Source organism: Taudactylus pleione, unplaced genomic scaffold (genome assembly GCF_031769625.1).
Source record: "Taudactylus pleione unplaced genomic scaffold, aTauple2 ptg000007l, whole genome shotgun sequence".
NCBI lineage: Eukaryota > Metazoa > Chordata > Amphibia > Anura > Myobatrachidae > Taudactylus > Taudactylus pleione.
The window spans coordinates 23,901,367-23,918,910 of record NW_028284410.1 but is presented as its reverse complement, the minus strand read 5'-3'; the positions used below and the strand labels follow the sequence as shown (position 1 = coordinate 23,918,910).

At 44.3% G+C, this 17,544-nt stretch overlaps 1 protein-coding gene across 1 annotated transcript in view; it reads right to left on the bottom strand.

Annotated features, from left to right (window-relative positions):
- MACO1 (macoilin 1) overlaps positions 1-9,353 on the bottom strand; it is a 63,368-nt gene extending 54,015 nt beyond the window's left edge. The window contains exon 1 of the mRNA XM_088462549.1: positions 9,028-9,353. Coding sequence (XP_088318675.1) covers positions 9,028-9,107 — 80 coding nt within the window. The 5' untranslated portion in view covers positions 9,108-9,353. The remainder of the gene's footprint in view (positions 1-9,027) is intronic.
- Positions 9,354-17,544: the final 8,191 nt, after the last annotated feature.

Here is a 17,544-nt window from a genome sequence, read left to right as displayed (position 1 = left end):
CTCCTGAAATGTTATGGTAAGCAAATAGTGGAGAAACAATTAGCCGTGCTGCAGTATTTCAGTGGTGGAAGCACTTCAAAGTAGGTAATACGTGAGTGACTGACAGCGCGTTCTGGGGGACCATCCACCACGGTTACAGATGTCAACAGTGCCAAAGCTGCAGAGAGGTTGCAAAATGACAGAAGGTAAACTTTACACAAACTTTCAGCTTCACTTGGCTTCTCATTCGAAGGGGTTCAGCATATTGTGACAAAGGAACTGAAAATGCATCACATGTGCCAGGTGGGTACCCAGAAATCTCACAGAAGAGCAGATGTGACGACGAGTTGAATTGTGCAAGAACACAGTGCAAATGTCGGAGAAGATACCAGATTTCCTGCCATTATGATTCGGAATCCAAACAGTACAGTGTATGGAAACACGCAAATTCGCCTTCGCCAAAAAAATTCAGTGTAATTCCTTTAGCGTGTAAAGTCATGCTTCTGCTGTTCTTTGATGTGCACGGTATGATCCACAGCACTTGGTTCCCCGTGGACAGAATTAATGGTGACTACTACGCAAACGTCCTGAAAACCAATTTGCGTGAAGCCATGAGGGAAGGAGAGACTACATTTGCTGAAGCAGTGGTTTTGCTCCAAGACAATGCCCGACCAAATGTTGCCGCTGTTGCATTGGCAGCACTGGAACAGCCTCCATATATCCTGGACTTCGCGCCTTGTGATTTTTGGGCATTCCCAACCCTGAAAAACTGCGCGCAAAAAAAAAAAAGTTTTCAACAAATGACAGTGAAAAATGCCACAGCTGCAGCACTAAAATTGATGTCACATACAGTCTTACTGCACGTCTTTGAATAGTTGTTGAAATGCTGCAAAAAGTATTGAATGTGAAGGACGCTACTTTGAAAAAGAAATAATGTTCAGATCCTGTGGAGTCATCTGATTCTGAATAAACATAATCAGTCTCATTACTTTTCAATCAGCCCTCGTATATTGATAAAATGTGACCATGTAAGCTGTTCTTGCATAGTCTAAAAAGATTCTGTTTTGGCACGGAATTCGACAGTATCCTCTGCACATGATTTACCTTCCATTCGAATTAAATTATGGACAGCCACATTAAAAACTTAGGAGCTGCCTGCAGAAATTACATCTAAACACACCATGATAAAATATACATTTAATTTATTATTCAGCAATGCCCATCAAGCAAATGTGTTTTTATCCTATAACATGGACCTTCACACATCTCTAGTCACTTGCTTAAAATAAAAAGCAGGAACCAAACAAAAATATATACGAGACTGTGCAGCCGAGATAAAGGGCGAACTCTGAGAAATGACAACAGTGGCATAAACACAAGAACAAACTGGTGTTTTAGTGCAAAATAAACAACTATTAAAAAAGATTATAATAGCTGCTCCCAAATACTTTTTAACCATGCAGTAAAAACAGATTATTCAACGCTAACCTATCACCCCACTTTAGCTCTGTTTAAAAGTATTAACTTCCCACTCCATTAAGCAACTGAAGCACCTACACCACCTTTTGTACACTGACCTAATGGGCTCTCAAACCAATCAAAAATCTGACAGTATTTTAAACAGCATGAAGACACCCAAAACAAAACAAAAAATTGCTGCAGAGCAAGTCTGCCAAGCTATCACTTTTCTATTAGGAGAAGAAACTTCCTCCTAACCTGGCCGTCAGCTGCACAGAAGTGAGTGCAGTGGACGTTATTAGTCAAGCATAAACACCTGTATTGTTTAATGTACATCTAGCTTAGTAAAACGGTATTTTATAATTTAAGGTAAAAAAGTTGCTCTTAAATACATTTATGTGGCAGAATCAATAAAATTCTGCTAGTAAGCGAGGGCTCCAACACAGGGTAGAGGGAGGATGTATAGGGAAATTATAAAAAAGGAAGCATTACAGCTATTTTGACATAAGCATAGATATATCTTCAAGATTTAAATGTTCTTATTTTTTATATTGAGTTCAATTGCATTACTATCATACTAATATATTCATAATTTAAAAGGGATTCAGATGGTTCAAGGTTCTATTCAAATGTAGAACTGACAAAACCATGAACAAAGTATGAGAAGGAGTGGGTTTCACCCTATATGGCTGCACCAGCACTTGATAGAAGACTAAAATGATCCTTCTACAGAGATCGGCAGGACAAGATTTCAAAAAAGTACCCGCAGGTTGAAGTATCTCAGTAACAGTGGGGGTCCTGTACATTAGACCACTAATGCAATGTTAACTGACGAAAGGATTGTAACCATTTATAACATTAGCATGGGTAGACACCTGCATTAAAGAGGTCTAGGATGAGAACAATTTCAAAGTCAGATCATTTTGTTCTCAGAGAAATCTCTTGAAGACATATTGGAAAGTTTATAGCAGATTTTCTGTATGTTTATTTTAGCATGGTTTACAAGGGAAATATGCCACAAAACAAATTTATAATATATCACACAATTAAAAATTATTTTTTGTTATCTACTTTATTATTAAGAATATGTCAACACCGGCATGGACTAAAAATCAAATTTTTCTTGGGAGATGTGTCACAATCAAAAAGGATGGCAAGTGCCATTGTAAATATTCAGTCTGCTAATACACTATAATTTAAAGTAAGAAAAAAAATGCAGGAAGCCACAATAATGTACTGATCCTAAAGGCTATTTAGATAAGCTGTACATTTGTATGAAACGGAATAGCAAGCATTAATGAGAATAGTCTGGTGCATACCTAGCGTAACAATATATTTATTGTGAATTTATACCCTAAAGAGTATCTGAACAAATCCTAAAAAGACAGTGGTAGTGCACATTCTCTGTTTGATGAAGCTTTTTAGTAACATTTTGTTTGTTTACAAGGTTGTGAAGAAAAATGGAAAACATGCAAAAACTTGCAAATAAGTAACTTAGTGGTTTTGTGCAAATGATACAGTCAGTGATTTTGTTTACTCAGCCTTATAAAACGGAAAACAAAGTATGTACATGAGCATTATATACTGATTAAACCTTCATACAGTAGTCAAATCACTTGTTCAATCAAAGAGGGAATTTCAATCCTGTGGAATTGGAAGGCTGGCATCACCATGATACCCAGCTGCACTCAAAGATCAGTTACGGTAGTGCTGAAAATATTGCAAGTATTCCCTCATTCCTACAGGGTGCAAGGGAAAAATTGCAATACCAGCAGGATGTGATGTGTCATTCTGGCACATCGCGTCCGAGTCAGGAATTGAATTCCCCCCCTAAAAGGCAGTATTTTATTTATACTTTGAGATTCATAGCCAGCGCTATTTTCAAAATATGTTTTTGAAGCAATGCAATTGACTGAAATTATTAAATTTTGTTATATTTAACCCCTTTAGTGCTAAGGAAGAGTCCCTCTGGTTCTCACCACTGAAGATCATCCAGCCCACCAAGAACCTCTGCAATCTGGCTGAACCGATATGCAATATATATTATCCTTTATTTATATGGCACCACAAGGATTCCGCAATGACTTGCAAAGTACATAAACAAATGAGCACACAAGAAAAAGTTATTAACAGTACAAATCAATGCAGAACAAGGACATGGCTTACAAATATCACTGCATAACACTGAAATAAGCAGGAGGGCATCAGCAACCAAGTGTTAGGTTAGTAGTGGGGAGTTGAGTAAATAATAGTACAAGTAATGCTGGGCATACACTCTACAATTATCTGTCAGATATCTGTCCAATCTGTCTGGTGGGAAGGAAAATCTGGTCCCTTTTCTAGTGTTTGGGAGCAAATTTCTATTTTTCATTTGCTCCCATAAATTACCAGGTTTTCATTCCAACCAGCCAGATTGGACAGATATCTGACAGATAATTGTAGAGTGTATGTCCAGTATAAGGAAAGGAGAAGTACCTGAGGTAAGAGACCTGCTTGTGAGAGCTTACATTCTATGTAGCGCTTATCCTTGTGTATCAAATGCCTAATTCACTATTGGTTGTAAGCAAGGCCCTCACACCTGTCAGCCTGTTATTACCCAGTCTCGTTTTCTTCCTGGTGTTCACTCTAGGTCCGGCAGCAGGCAGGGCGCCGGACCTAGAGCACTTCTGAGCGTACCTAAGGCGCGCGAAAGCCCAAATAGGGGGCGTGACCAAAGAAAAGGTGGCATGTCTTTATGACGCGTCCCCTTTTAGTCACTCCAGGGGGTGTGCGCGGCACTTACGGACATGCCGGGTAGCCCCCAAAGCGCTGCGGACACTGAATGGATGCTGGGTGCATGCGCCGGCATCCATTCACCGGCGGTGACCGCTGCGCCACCGTTTCCACCACCCGCGGGACACTGCGGGTGGAGACAGTACACGCAGGCTGTCTCAGCGGGGCGCCGTGATGGAGGCAGTGGCGTAAGTTCATTCCAGACGCCCGGAGGCAAGTTATAATTTGGTGAGCCCCCCCCGTCACAGCCGCTGACACTGTAATGTAGCAATTCGCATGCAGACAGGCTATAGATAGACAAAGGCAGCAGCTGATGGTCTGACATGGAGCTCTCCATTAGTGTACGGTGGCTTCTCAGGTGCCGGGAAGGGGTGCCATGTATTGGGCGGCCGTGATGGTACACTTCGGGTACACAGTTACAGCCCTAAGTGGGGTGAATATGTTGTGGACAATGGAGGAGGTGCCCCTTCAGAGCTGGAGCCTCCATTGTCTCCCAAAGTTCTGCCCCTAGATGGAGGGCAATGTGCTTTCTGCCCTTCAGAAATATTTTACTGTCTGTTTCTTTATGAACCTTTACTTCTAAATCGCCAGCATATTCCGTTGTACTTTAACAGTGGGAACTAGCGTTCCCGCTAGGCTTTTTTTTTAGCAGGGCAAAGCCTAGCGGGAACGCTAGTTCCCACTGTTAAAGTACAACGGAATATGCTGGCGATTTAGAAGTAAAGGTTCATAAAGAAACTCACAGTAAAATAAATCTATTCCTGTTCCTAATCAGTAGCTGCCGGCAGCCTGGGGAGGAGACAGGGCAATGATGTCATTGCATCAGCACTCAAAGCTATCAATCTCCACCACCTCATAGCCACTACATCCAGAAAATTCTCATCCCAGCAGCTAGTCAGGGTACCCTTGTTTTATAGAGGGTAGTTCGTCATTTCAAATGAAGGTGCCCATCTTATAATTTACTGACTGGTGATTAGCCTAATTAGACAATAACCACCTACGCTACAGAAACATTAAGAGCTGGATAAAATTAGCCTCGAAGGGCTAATTACCCACGATGCAGTGCCCAGGGCCTTTTAATTAAAGCCCGTAGCAGCCACTTAACACCTCCTCCTGAGGCTCGAACGGAGATCTGCATTAAATAGGGATTTCGGTCCTTACTGCGGCAGCCGCGAACACGTTTATCCATAGCTTTGGATACTTCTCCCAGAATATTTGGGTTAACGAGTGAGGAAAATGGCTTTTGATTGAATAGCCTTTGGCTTAAAATGCCAAGGATATCACACTTTTCCCCACGCAGTAAATTCATGAGGCTAATTAATCGGCCCCAAGTAGTCCATGGCTGTGGAGGATCTCATCATGTAAAAACAATATTCAAACAGCAAGATTAATTGCATACCAGATATAAAGAACAAATTTCTCCAATGCTGCCCATCCACTAGGAGATTTTGACAGGCGATTGCACGATAACGCAATCGCTTGCAAATCGTCCGCAAATCGGGCACTTTAAAGTCGGAAACGACCAGCTATGCGCGTGCATGCTGGTCGTTTCCAACATCAAACATGCTGGTCAACCAGACTATAACGTCAGATTCAGCATGTTACCAGATAATTGATGCGCCTGCACTGAACGACTGCTCGTTCAGTGTAGGCTTATCAAAGAAATAGAAACGACAGCACGATTACAATGTCGTAATCGTGCTGTCGTTTTTATGGTCTGCTAGTGGATGCGCAGCATAAAGGCGGGTATCCACTACTAGATATACAAACGAGAGCACGATTACAACATTGCAATCGTGTTCTCGTTTGTATATCTAATGATGTGCCTAGACCGAACGTTCACTCGTTCAGTCCAGGCACATCCATCATCCCCGCACATGCTGAACCTGACGGGATCGTCAGGTTGACCAGCATGTACGGGTGATGATAGATGTCAGAAGCGACAAGTGCGCACACGCATCGCTGGTTGCTTCCGACCAAAACATGCCGGATGCATGCTCGATTTGCAAGCGATTGCACGATAACGTCGTTATCATGCAATCGCTTGCTAAAATCGCCTGGTGAATACCCCCCTTAACAGGGAACAACTTTAACAACCACAGATATCGTTGATAGATTTTCCTCCAACTTTCTGTAGTGCAGGTCAAACGATTTTGGTTTTACACACCGATAGCTTCACTGATATATCTATCATAGATATCTTTTTACAGGAAAATCTTTACAAAATCATCCAAGTTGGTCTGCATGCATGAAAGACCATAGATATCGTTATCATTCATGAGGGAAAACGCATCTTTGGTTGTCATCAGGTTGGTGACTGCAAAAAAGTGAACGATAACGATATCGTTCAAATCGCTCATAAAAGTTGTACCGTGTGTACGCACCATAAGACCACAGAAGTCTCTGACATCTGCAGGTGGCAACCACATTCTTCCATCAGTGTAGCCCTCTCATTAGGTGTTGGTATCATCACACTGACCTGTAAGGATTATTTGCTCTTTTTCAGGCTTCAAAACAAGTTTGAATATGGTTGTTTTTACATATTGAATTTACCCTATTTGCAATGTGTATTAAACAAAAATCTTTTTATTAAGAAATGTTATAAAAAAAAAATATATATATTATTTTATGCACATGGCTGGTTCTGGTTGACAAAACGTAAAACCAAGGTGGTGCCAATTGTTTTATGGGGGATCTTAATGCCTTAATCAGGTACTGTAAGCATAACACCATTCGGGGTATTCCACTGTGTTGGTGTCAATTGGAAATTGCAAGGTAGTTGTATCCTGACCACATACTTTTTCACAAGGGTGCTTTATTATATGTATACGGACTATACTATAAGTGTCACGACCTAGGGCGGAATGCAATTGTTTGCGCCCCCCCCTTCGCGTCCGACTGAGCCAATCAAATGTTACTCCTGTCGGGCGCAATCAGCTGCCGGTGCCAGCATTTCAGCTTGCACCCCTCGGTGGTGGAGAGATGAAATGCGCTAAAAGTTACCTGTTTGGGCACCCAAATGGCACTTTTCACGATCACGCCCAGGACTTTGGTTGGGCGTAGCAGTTTTACGCGGCTTACGACGACCTCTATGGGCGTGACCAACGTGATAATTGGCATCAATTAAACATCGCCACGCGATCTCCCGTCACTTTAGATGGGAGATCGGGTGCACTAAAAAAACAATTCCACCCTAGAATCTCTGAGATATTGTCTCTATGGGCTTGTTTAGCGTTAAAGTACATTGGGTGTACAGCGCCTGTTTGACAATAGTCCAGATGCACTGACTGAATCAAATCACACAGAACATTGGTGAATTCTAGATAACATACATTCACTGTTCACACATTAGCTCATGTTAAAACATTCATCGTACTGGGAATGCAACATGCAAGTTTTATTTGGCAAAACTCACTCAATCCAGTTTGCGATTATTTTTTTGGCTCACTTACCTACTCCAACTATTTCAAGTAAATATGACAATGCTGCTATTTATCAATAAAGATTCTCAGCAACAATTTACTGCACCATACAATGCACTGCCAAACTAGCACGGTACATGTATAAACAAACACCTCTTACAAGGTATATTTACTTAAGAGTTGTGAGGATAAGTGCTACTTTAAACAATTCATTTAGAGCAATGTTATTTGCAAATAAGAAATACTAGTTAGAGCTATTTTCCAACTTCTTTACTTATTTTGTGTGAGGTTACTACATCGTAGAGCAGAAAGGCCATATACAGTGGCTTCTAGATGAGTATTATTCACTGTACTACATACAAAAAAGTTGTACGGTAACTACAATACTCAGTTGTAAATGCCAGATTTAAACAGTTACCTGGTGGTAAGGGCCTTATAAAAGCAAAGGAATGGTGCAGGAGGGAGCACAGTAATTAGCATTTGTATGTTGTGTAGCATCAGCAGCTCAGCATGGTCAAGGACATTAAATGGAGGTATCGCCAGGTAAGAACAAATTGTTGTATGAAGCCTTTAGGCTACATTCCCACTGGTATTAAAATTATGCATTTAATAGAAATGCATGTCTTTCCTATGGAAAAAAACTAAATGAGACTGCACACTGCAATGTGGTGAATTCTGAAAGCTTTACATTCCATTAGTTTATTTGATACATGTCAATGCAGTTAAATAAGTACATACACAAAAAATTACCATAAAACGCAGTTGTGTGTGTGTGTGTGTGTGTGTGTGTGTGTGTGTGTGGCCACAGACTGCTACAAACCATAAAACAGCAGGCATTAGCTTACACTACAACGCATACTGTATTATGAAAGGTGTACCCTGTTGCAGGCCTTTTAAGTTTCACAACTAGCAGCTAAATCCTTCGTAAGTCTATATGACAACACAGGCTGAGGCCAAGACCCCATAAGAAAGCCAGATGTTCAGGAGAGTGTACTGAAGTAGGCCACAAAGTGACCACCAGCTGTGACAAGTGACAGAAAATGACACCTTCCCCTAACCACCACAAGAAACCAGGGGGAAAGAGAACCTCACACTACCGGAGGCAAACAATGGTACTGTGCAGCCGGGCTAGGACGTTCTATAGCCCAAAAACAGGTCTCACCAAGTGCCCCTAGCGCCTGAGGGGTAACCACACCGGGGCAGATGGCACACGGGCACTCCAGGCAGCAGCAGTAGGAGAACACTGCCGTCATGTGAAGAGCAGCAGCTGCGGGAAGACACAGGCCTCTCACTGACACACAGCAGCAGCACAAGTAGGAAAGGCCCCGGCTTCATTTCCGGCCTGCGTTTCCCGGATGCCGCCTGGGTATTGCGGCCAGCGGATCTTCTAACTCACCTGCCGTAGATCCCATCCGTGATTCGGTTCCGTTTTAAAGGGCGCCGGAGTTTGCTGCAGTCAGCATTCCGCCGCTTCATTCTCCCGGTGTCCGCCTCCTCCCGCCGCCCGAGGCCTTCCCCGTCCACCGAGGCACCACTCGCACCTGCTCCGGTGATCACCAGGGGCCGCCCGCCCGGAAGTACCCCGGTACAGACATGAAATGAATGGGGTAGTAACGAGTTTGAAGGATTTGAAACAAAGAAATAAAGATGGAGGCCCCTCCTCCTCCTCCCCTCAGCAGCGGCGCAGCCAGGGGCGGACAGCGCGCAGCCACGCCCACTCTCTGACTGGCGGCATGTGCAGCAAACTAGGGCTTAGGATACTGTGAGGGACAATGATAGGAGCCAATGGGAGACAAGGGCAAGCTGCCAATTATGACGCAGAGAGTTTTTGGAAGCTTTGCTAGCCTTAGACAGAAAAGCCGAAAGAGTGGGCGGAGCCCTGTGATGAGCGACACGGTGGATAACCAATAGGAGTCACCGAAAAAGGAATGGGGCGGAGGAGAGCGGTTGGCAAGTGCGGCGCGCGGGAAAGGGTGACAGCGGCATGACCAATAAGGAGTTTGGAGAGGCGGGGCGGGGCCTGCGTTGACCCTGCAAGCATAGCATTGGGCGCGTTTGTTTTGGGTTCCACGTCCGCAGGATGAAGGGCCGGACCGAGGAGCCCGCCCACTGCGAGGGCGGGGATGTGCCAGGCAGCTGCAGCTTTCCTTGCAGCAGCCAGCCACAGTGTGTGTCAGCCTCAGCAGCTGCCTTGTCCCAGGCCCGGGTCAGGAGGCGGCGACGTGTGAGGGCTCGAGGGGTATATGGGAGAACACACATTCTGCACATGTATTACACATTTGCAGTCACTGCAGGGAGTGGTTACTGCCGCATATAGCACAGTAGGAAAGAAGTTCATTTTAGTTAGAGCAATAGAAATCTTTTCATTGACCCATGCATGTGAGTGTCATTCCTGTGCGTGCTGCAAATTTATGTTTCATTTTGAAAAATAATTTTGGGAATGGGGTGTGTCCTGCTCCGTTAGGGGCATGTCCAGCGGTGCTTAAGGGCGGGTCAAACAACAGGTGGGACCAATAGCCCTGTGTGCAGAATGGTGTAGTAGGGCTGAACATTAGTTTTGCAAAAAGTTGTTGGTGCTGGTAATGCTTATGATAAATAAGCCCAGCAGTGGCATCATTGCTGCCTCATAAATAATGTCTTCCAAAGAAGTCAAAGAAAAAAAAAATCACAGTTAAACTTTCTATCAAAAATTCTCTATAAAACTTTAATACATTATGGATATCTAAAATATTAAAATTGAGCGGGACTCCCCTATGCTGGATTAACCAGATGCGAGAAACTATCCAATTTTGTGGATATATCTGGAGATATATACATATCTGTTTTTTAATCTATAACTCCATGAAACACACTTCCACCATCCGTAACTTGGATGTTACTGTCAGGGGTGCTATCAGCACAAAATCTAGCCATCACCTGTCACACAAGTTATAGATTTAGCTGAACCACACCCCACCTTCATACAACAATAAGGGCCCAATTTAATGAAACATAACCTCTTTAGCACTCTCTAGAGGGAGTATGTCCTCCTTTCAGTATTTAACAAACAGCGGTGAGCTTAGCTTACCACTGTCACTATATCTATAGATGGCAATAGCAATACTGACCCCATTGCCGGCAATGGGAACCCAGCAACAGTCTTTACGGATTCATTGAAGCCTTACGGGCATTGTCGAATCCCCGCCTGGTGAGAGTGATATGCGCATGTGCAGACTGGCCGTCGCACATGTTCAGGACACAAAAGCCAGACACTGGCAGTCAGCAATACTGTAGGATGCTGTCGAGGAAGGGGCAGGGCCGGATTAACAATGGGGCGGGTGGAGCTTCAGCTCCAGGCCTCCTCATGAAAATAGGCCCACAGGACCCACTTCAGTGCACAGCTTTGTCACCACCACAACATTCAGTGCATCCATTCTATCTGCCACCACAAACATCACCGGGTCACCCCATTCAAACCCTGACCCCTTTGGCCGCCTGTCCGAAGCCCCGCCTACCCGCCCGAAGCCCCGCCTACCCTTGTGCTCAATTAAAGCCAGGCCATCTGAAACTCTGTCTCAGCTTGCCTGACATTTCATCATAAGTCATGCTAAGTAAGCTCCGCCCCTACAATGCTAAGCCCTGCCCCTTGAGTTGTCCAATGCCGTATACACAGGGCTGCCTGAGCCCCACCCATTCACTCCTAATCCCACGGCAACTGTGTTGGCAAATGTAGCTAGAAACTGCAAGTGGGGCTGAAAGTGTGAGAAAATGAAGACTAGTCAGCGCTGTGTGCGGAGCCCGCAGAGGCTGAGCTGCCTAACACAGGAGGGGGAGGCATCTGTTGTGACCGGCAGTGAATAGACACCAACAGCATAACCAGAGGTTAGCGTATTCGCCTGAAACCTCTGTGTATGTGTCTGTTGTATACTACATGTCTGTATATATGTACTGTATGTATAAGTATGCATGGTATATATATATATATATACACACTTGTTGGTCTTCCTCTATAATATAAACATATATATATATATATATATTATATATATATATAAATACACACACACAGTATATAGATAGATACACACAAGTCCAAATGGCGGCACTCCAGACTGGAAAAAAAGAATCAGGAAGCTTCGCGTTGGTGGACTGACTGTGGATGGCACCCGGCACAGCTATTATATTTACCCAGCAAGTGCCAGATCGTGGACAGTGTGTGTATATAATGTGTGTATTTATGTATACTGTATGTTATGTGTGTGTGTATATATATATATATATACATACACACATACTGTATATATATATATATATTAGGGATGTGCAGGCTCGGATAGGTTCGAGTTTGCACGTTGAGTTCGGATTTTTCCCTCCAAAAAAACGGAACTCAGAACGAGGCAAAACGTCATCTTACATGGACGAACATCATCATTCCTGGACAAAAGTCCAGGAATGATGATGTTCGTCCATGTAAGATGACGTTTTGCCTCGTTCTGAGTTCCGTTTTTTTGGAGGGAAAAATCCGAACTCAACGTGCAAACTCGAACCTATCCGAGCCTGCACATCCCTATATATATATACACTGTATCTATCTCATATACAGGTATATCTCATATCTATCTATATGCCCCCATACACGGTGCAATATAGCAGCCGACCCAACAGATTGAATCGATATTGCTGCTCCAGTGGGGTTGTACTGTACATCGCACCCCCTGATCTTACTGCATGTTCACTTGATCAAGGGGATTGATATACGATCCCATGCAGCGCTCTGCTAGTCGGGGAGCCGGCATAACGGGTGGTCGACCTCCTGATCGTTCAGTGTGTGGGGACCACCCGATATGTCGGACGTCGGATAGGCCGTCGCGTTGTAAGGTGCATATCGCACCGTGTAAGGAGGCCTTATCTATCTATATGTGTGAGTGTGTATGGAAGCTGCTTTGCGGTCGGAAATGGAGGGACCACGGCACAGATCGGAGGTTTTTGCCGCGATCCTTCCTTAAATCCTACATATGCATAATATTTCTGGGGATCCTCGTAAAATGGGTATTATTCCACAAATATATTTTAATAATGATGCCACTAAATGTGATGCTATGTTGTGTATAAGCCAGTATAGAAAATGTTTAGACCACACCACACTGGTCACGCCCACATTTCATTAGTTACACAACCACAGCGCTGGTCACACCCACTGCAGCGCTGGTCACACCCACTGCAGCGGCACACAATAGGCCCTTTGTAGATTTCAGCTCCAGGCCCATGTTGACATTAATCTGGCACTGGGAAGGGGACATCTCTGGACCTCGCCAGAGGTGTAAAGGTGCATATCCACTACACGATGAAAGAACGATAAGGCGTTCATTATACTGTGCAGTGGATAATGTGCCCACACTGAACGATATGTCATTCAGTGCAGGCACCCTCCCTCATGCCCGAACATGCACTACCTGACGATATTGTCAGGTTGGACAGTATGTTCAGGCGATAACAGATGCCGACAACGACCAGGGGAGGCGCGCATCGCTGGTCGTTGCCGGCATTTTCACTGCGCGATTAATGAACGATTGAGCGATAACTATGTTGTTATCGTTCAATCGGCCATTTATATCGTGTAGTGGATATGCACCTTTAGTTATGTTAAATACATGACATATTTGTTAGTATCACTGTGATACTAATCAAAATATGCCGCTGGTAATAAAGATCATTGTTAAATGGGGCCCGAAAACTGCTACCGCCTTATTATGTATTTAGAGTAGTAGAAGCAAAAAAAAACAAATGAAGGCACACACTCTGGGGGTCATTCAGAGTCGGTCGCAAGTGCTAAGCGCTCGCAACCGACTCGATGTTGCCCCACTGGGCATGCGCACGATGGAGCCGGCTCCGTCGTGCACATGAGCGAGACCCAGCTAGCGACTGATGCTCCATCGCTAGGGGTCTCGCAGCAGACGGGGCGAGCTGTCGATGGTGAGTGACAGCTCGTCCCGTTTGGGAGGCGGGCAGGGGGCGTGCCTGCCCAAACGGAGGCGTTCCCGCCGGAACGCTTGCCGTTTGGGGGTGGCCCCACTGACATCATTGCTGATGTCAGTGGGGAGCTTCCTGCTCGATCAGAGCAGGAAGCTCCCTGGTGTATGCGAGTGCCCAGACCCAACCTTAGGGTCTGGTCGTAAGCCCCGATGGTCGCGATGGTCTTGACCATTGCGACCATCACCCATGTCGGTCGCTAGAGCTGTTGGTGTTAACCCACAGCTTAGCGATCGACAAGGAGGCGGTCGTTCAGGATGCAAGCGGCCGCCCTGATTCAGTGCGACCGCTTGCAACTAACGACCGCCTCTGAATGAGGTCCTCTATGTGGTAGTTAAGAATTCATACGCTATCATTCAAAGGGTTAATACAGCTTTCCCTAACATTAAAACAAATAATACAATCAAGCTGTCACAGGATTAGCACATTAAATTAATATTTCTCTTCATAAAGGTTTATGAATTTTTTAGCGTAACTAGGACAAAACTTATTATATTTCAAATTTAGCAATAACAATAGAGGTGATGACCTCTAGAAATACATCATAAACTCTGCATCTATAGCAAGCTATACACACTTACAGGTTCTCAGATCCCCTGGCATTAGAAATTATTGTCTTTCTTGACCCATAACCTACCCTTGCATATAACTTCGAACTCTTCCGGATTACTGCTGCAGGCAGACCATGCTATCAGAAGGCACTTTAGATATGTATTTGAATTGAATGTAGTTGCAGTGGCTCCAAAAAGGTTGTAACAAAACTTAAAGCAGCATTGCCTATGGGGGCCCAGGAAACCAAGTTCTAGTGTGGTACTCTGACGATACATGACTTGTAACTGGAATCACACGAACTGGAACCGTTGATTAAATTGGCTACTAGCTCTCCTTTTATAAGTTTTTTTTAATGCAGTGGGAACCTAGGGAGCTCAACCCCCTGCTGGTAGTCTGGGAAATCTAATCTTTATATCTTGAGCACCAATTTACTTACAGGACTTTGTCACTGGTTGCTACTGCCACTGCTAAGCCAAATTCAGCAGTAGCAGGTTGAGATCCAGATCCCAGTGATGCAGCTAGGATGTATCGTCAGAGTGATGCTCAACGCATGCCTGGACAGACATGGGAGACGTAAGCAAGTGGTTTTTAAGGGCCGGAGTGTGACAATTCTTATAAATCCATACAGATATACCAAAAACTTTTGATTAAACTGGCTACTAGCTCTCCTTTTATAAGCATAGAGGTCCGCTCATGCTGCTCATAGCTCCCGGCTGGTGCTGAGGTCTGTCTGTGCTGCTTATGCCCCATCCGCTCAGTGTCCTGTCACTGAGCATGGAGATGCCTCTCCGCAGCCCCTTACTAACAGCGTATCTTCAGAGCATGAAGGCACACAGGCTGCACGCCAGAGTTCCCTCCTATACCACAGTATGGGTGCAGCCATGTTGGACTGTGTCACCTGACGCTCTTCCTCCACTCAGAGCGTTGCTCCCAGCAGCTGATCGCAGCATCCAATCCCAGTGGATCCTCCCCTATAAATGTAATTTCCTGACTGGCCTCTGTTGCCAGTACAATGTCGCTTCTGCTGAAGTTACAGCTCTGTGCTGAGCTCAAAGGTACTTTGTATCTGAACGGTTCCAGTTCGTGTGATTCCAGTTACAAGTCTGGTTACAAGTCTCCATTCCATCTAACACTCCAGTCTGGGTTTACCACAGAGACTTGCTCATTTCTACCACCATTGGTTCCAACCGATATATTCAAACACCGGTCCCATCCAATACTGCCAAACATTGATCCCATCCGATATTCCAATCATCGGTTCCATCCGATATATTCAACATCGGTCCCAAACCGATCCATTACTGCAATTCATCATCATCGGTCTCAAACCGATCAAGTTCTTCAATTCAACATCGGTCTCAAAACGATCAAGTTCTTCATTTCATCAACATCGGTTTCAAACCGATCAAGTTCTTCAATTCATCAACATAAATCTCAAAACAATTAAGGCCCTCATTCAGACTCGGACGCAAGTGGGCGTTCGTACGTTCGGCGTACGTACAGAAATATGTTAATTCAAGCACTCGCTCGTAATTTCGAACGCATCTAAACATCCTCCCCAAACTCTACCAACCCCTCCTCTAACTAACGAGCGTGCCAAATAGCGAGCGTACATCCCCAATGTGGCTTGCAGGGAACGCACGCACAAGTTCAACCCGGAAGTGGGCCTGTCAGATTCCGATTACCTGCTCCTTTATTCTGCCTACCTCCCTCAATCGTATCCTGCCAATCAATATATCAATTATCTTAATTGCTCGTCATTTTTTTTGTTTTAGGCAATGCAATAAACTTTACTCTTGTCCGTGTTTGTGTTTACCCGCAGAATACGTACGGCTTAAACATTCGCTTTTATTTGTCAAAATACATGTTTGAGCCAATTAAACATTTGTTTTCTTTGTTTTTAACCACGCATATTTTACTGGGTTCATTTCTTTATTTAAATTAGCTTACGCATGTCACTGCATCAAGCCTATCATAACTCGCAAAAGATTTGTGGCCCTGTCGAACACATGACTCATACACTAACCAATAGAATTTGTCCTGTTAATTACCCAAATATATTAGCCAATCAAATTTATTTTCGGGTCTTTATTAAAATTGTTTTTTATAAAATACACCATTGCCATCATGAGAGCCTCGGCATTCACCAGGCGCGAGCTGATGGTGTTAACTGAGGTGATGGACAGGGGGATCACCAGCCAGCCTCCCCCCATCACCAATAGGAAAAAGCGTTCCGCATATGCGGAGGTACGTGGCCGCCTGCGTTCCTTCGGCTCACGCCGCCAGATCGGCCAGCTGGAGCGCAGGTGGTCCGACCTGCAACGGCGGACGCCCCGCTTGCTGGCATGCTTTCGCATGCAGATCGCGGAAAGTAAGTTTTTTTGACTGTGGTTTTCATGTTTATCTTTGTGGCCCTATCTGCATGTGCATGTTTTCATGTATGGCCTATTTATTCTTTGTACTCATATCTGCATGTGCATGTTTTCATGTATGGCCTATTTATTCTTTGTACTCATATCTGCATGTGCATGTTTTCATGTATGGCCTATTTATTCTTTGTACTCATATCTGCATGTGCATGTTTTCATGTATGGCCTATTTATTCTTTGTACTCATATCTGCATGTGCATGTTTACATATTTGTGGTGTCAAAAATTAGCGTTTAACAAGGTCAGGGTCGAAAATAACCACAATTTGTTTCCCATCTTTTAGGGGCAGAGCGAAGACTACGGCGTCATCGCCGTCAAAGACGGCGCTCTCGGCCCCTCTCCCCAACCCCCAGCCAAACATCCACACCCCAAAATTCCCTAATTTCCCCCTTCTCCCCAGCCTGCACAGACCCTGTGGAAAATGTGTCGGGCTCCTTACCCTCCATCCCAATTCCCCCTCCCCTCCAACCACCCCTCTCATAACTACCCCCTCCCCTGAATCCCAAATCACCCCTCCCACCTCGTTGGGGAATGTTGGCACCTCCGAGGAGGACGAGGGAGTTGCTTCTGGCCCGGGCGTGATTTTGAACGGTATGTTTGCCTTTTTTTTTTCTTTTTTTTTTAAATGTTTGTATCTAATCCTGTGTCTGTGCCTTTTACTTTTTTTGGTTTGTCAGAATTTGTAGATTTCTGTTTGTCTTTACCTTTTACTGCTGATTTCCCCATACACATATCCCACCTGTCAAAATCTGATGTTTTTTGGTGCAATTTTTTGGGTGTCCATTTTTAGGTCCTTGGATTTTTTGGGTTAAATGTGCTTTTGGTCACAATATTGTCATTTTTGGATAGCTTTGTTTGGCTTGTTTTTTCATTGGGTTTCATTAATTATGTATTAAGCTCCACACTTTTCTAACCCACAGAGG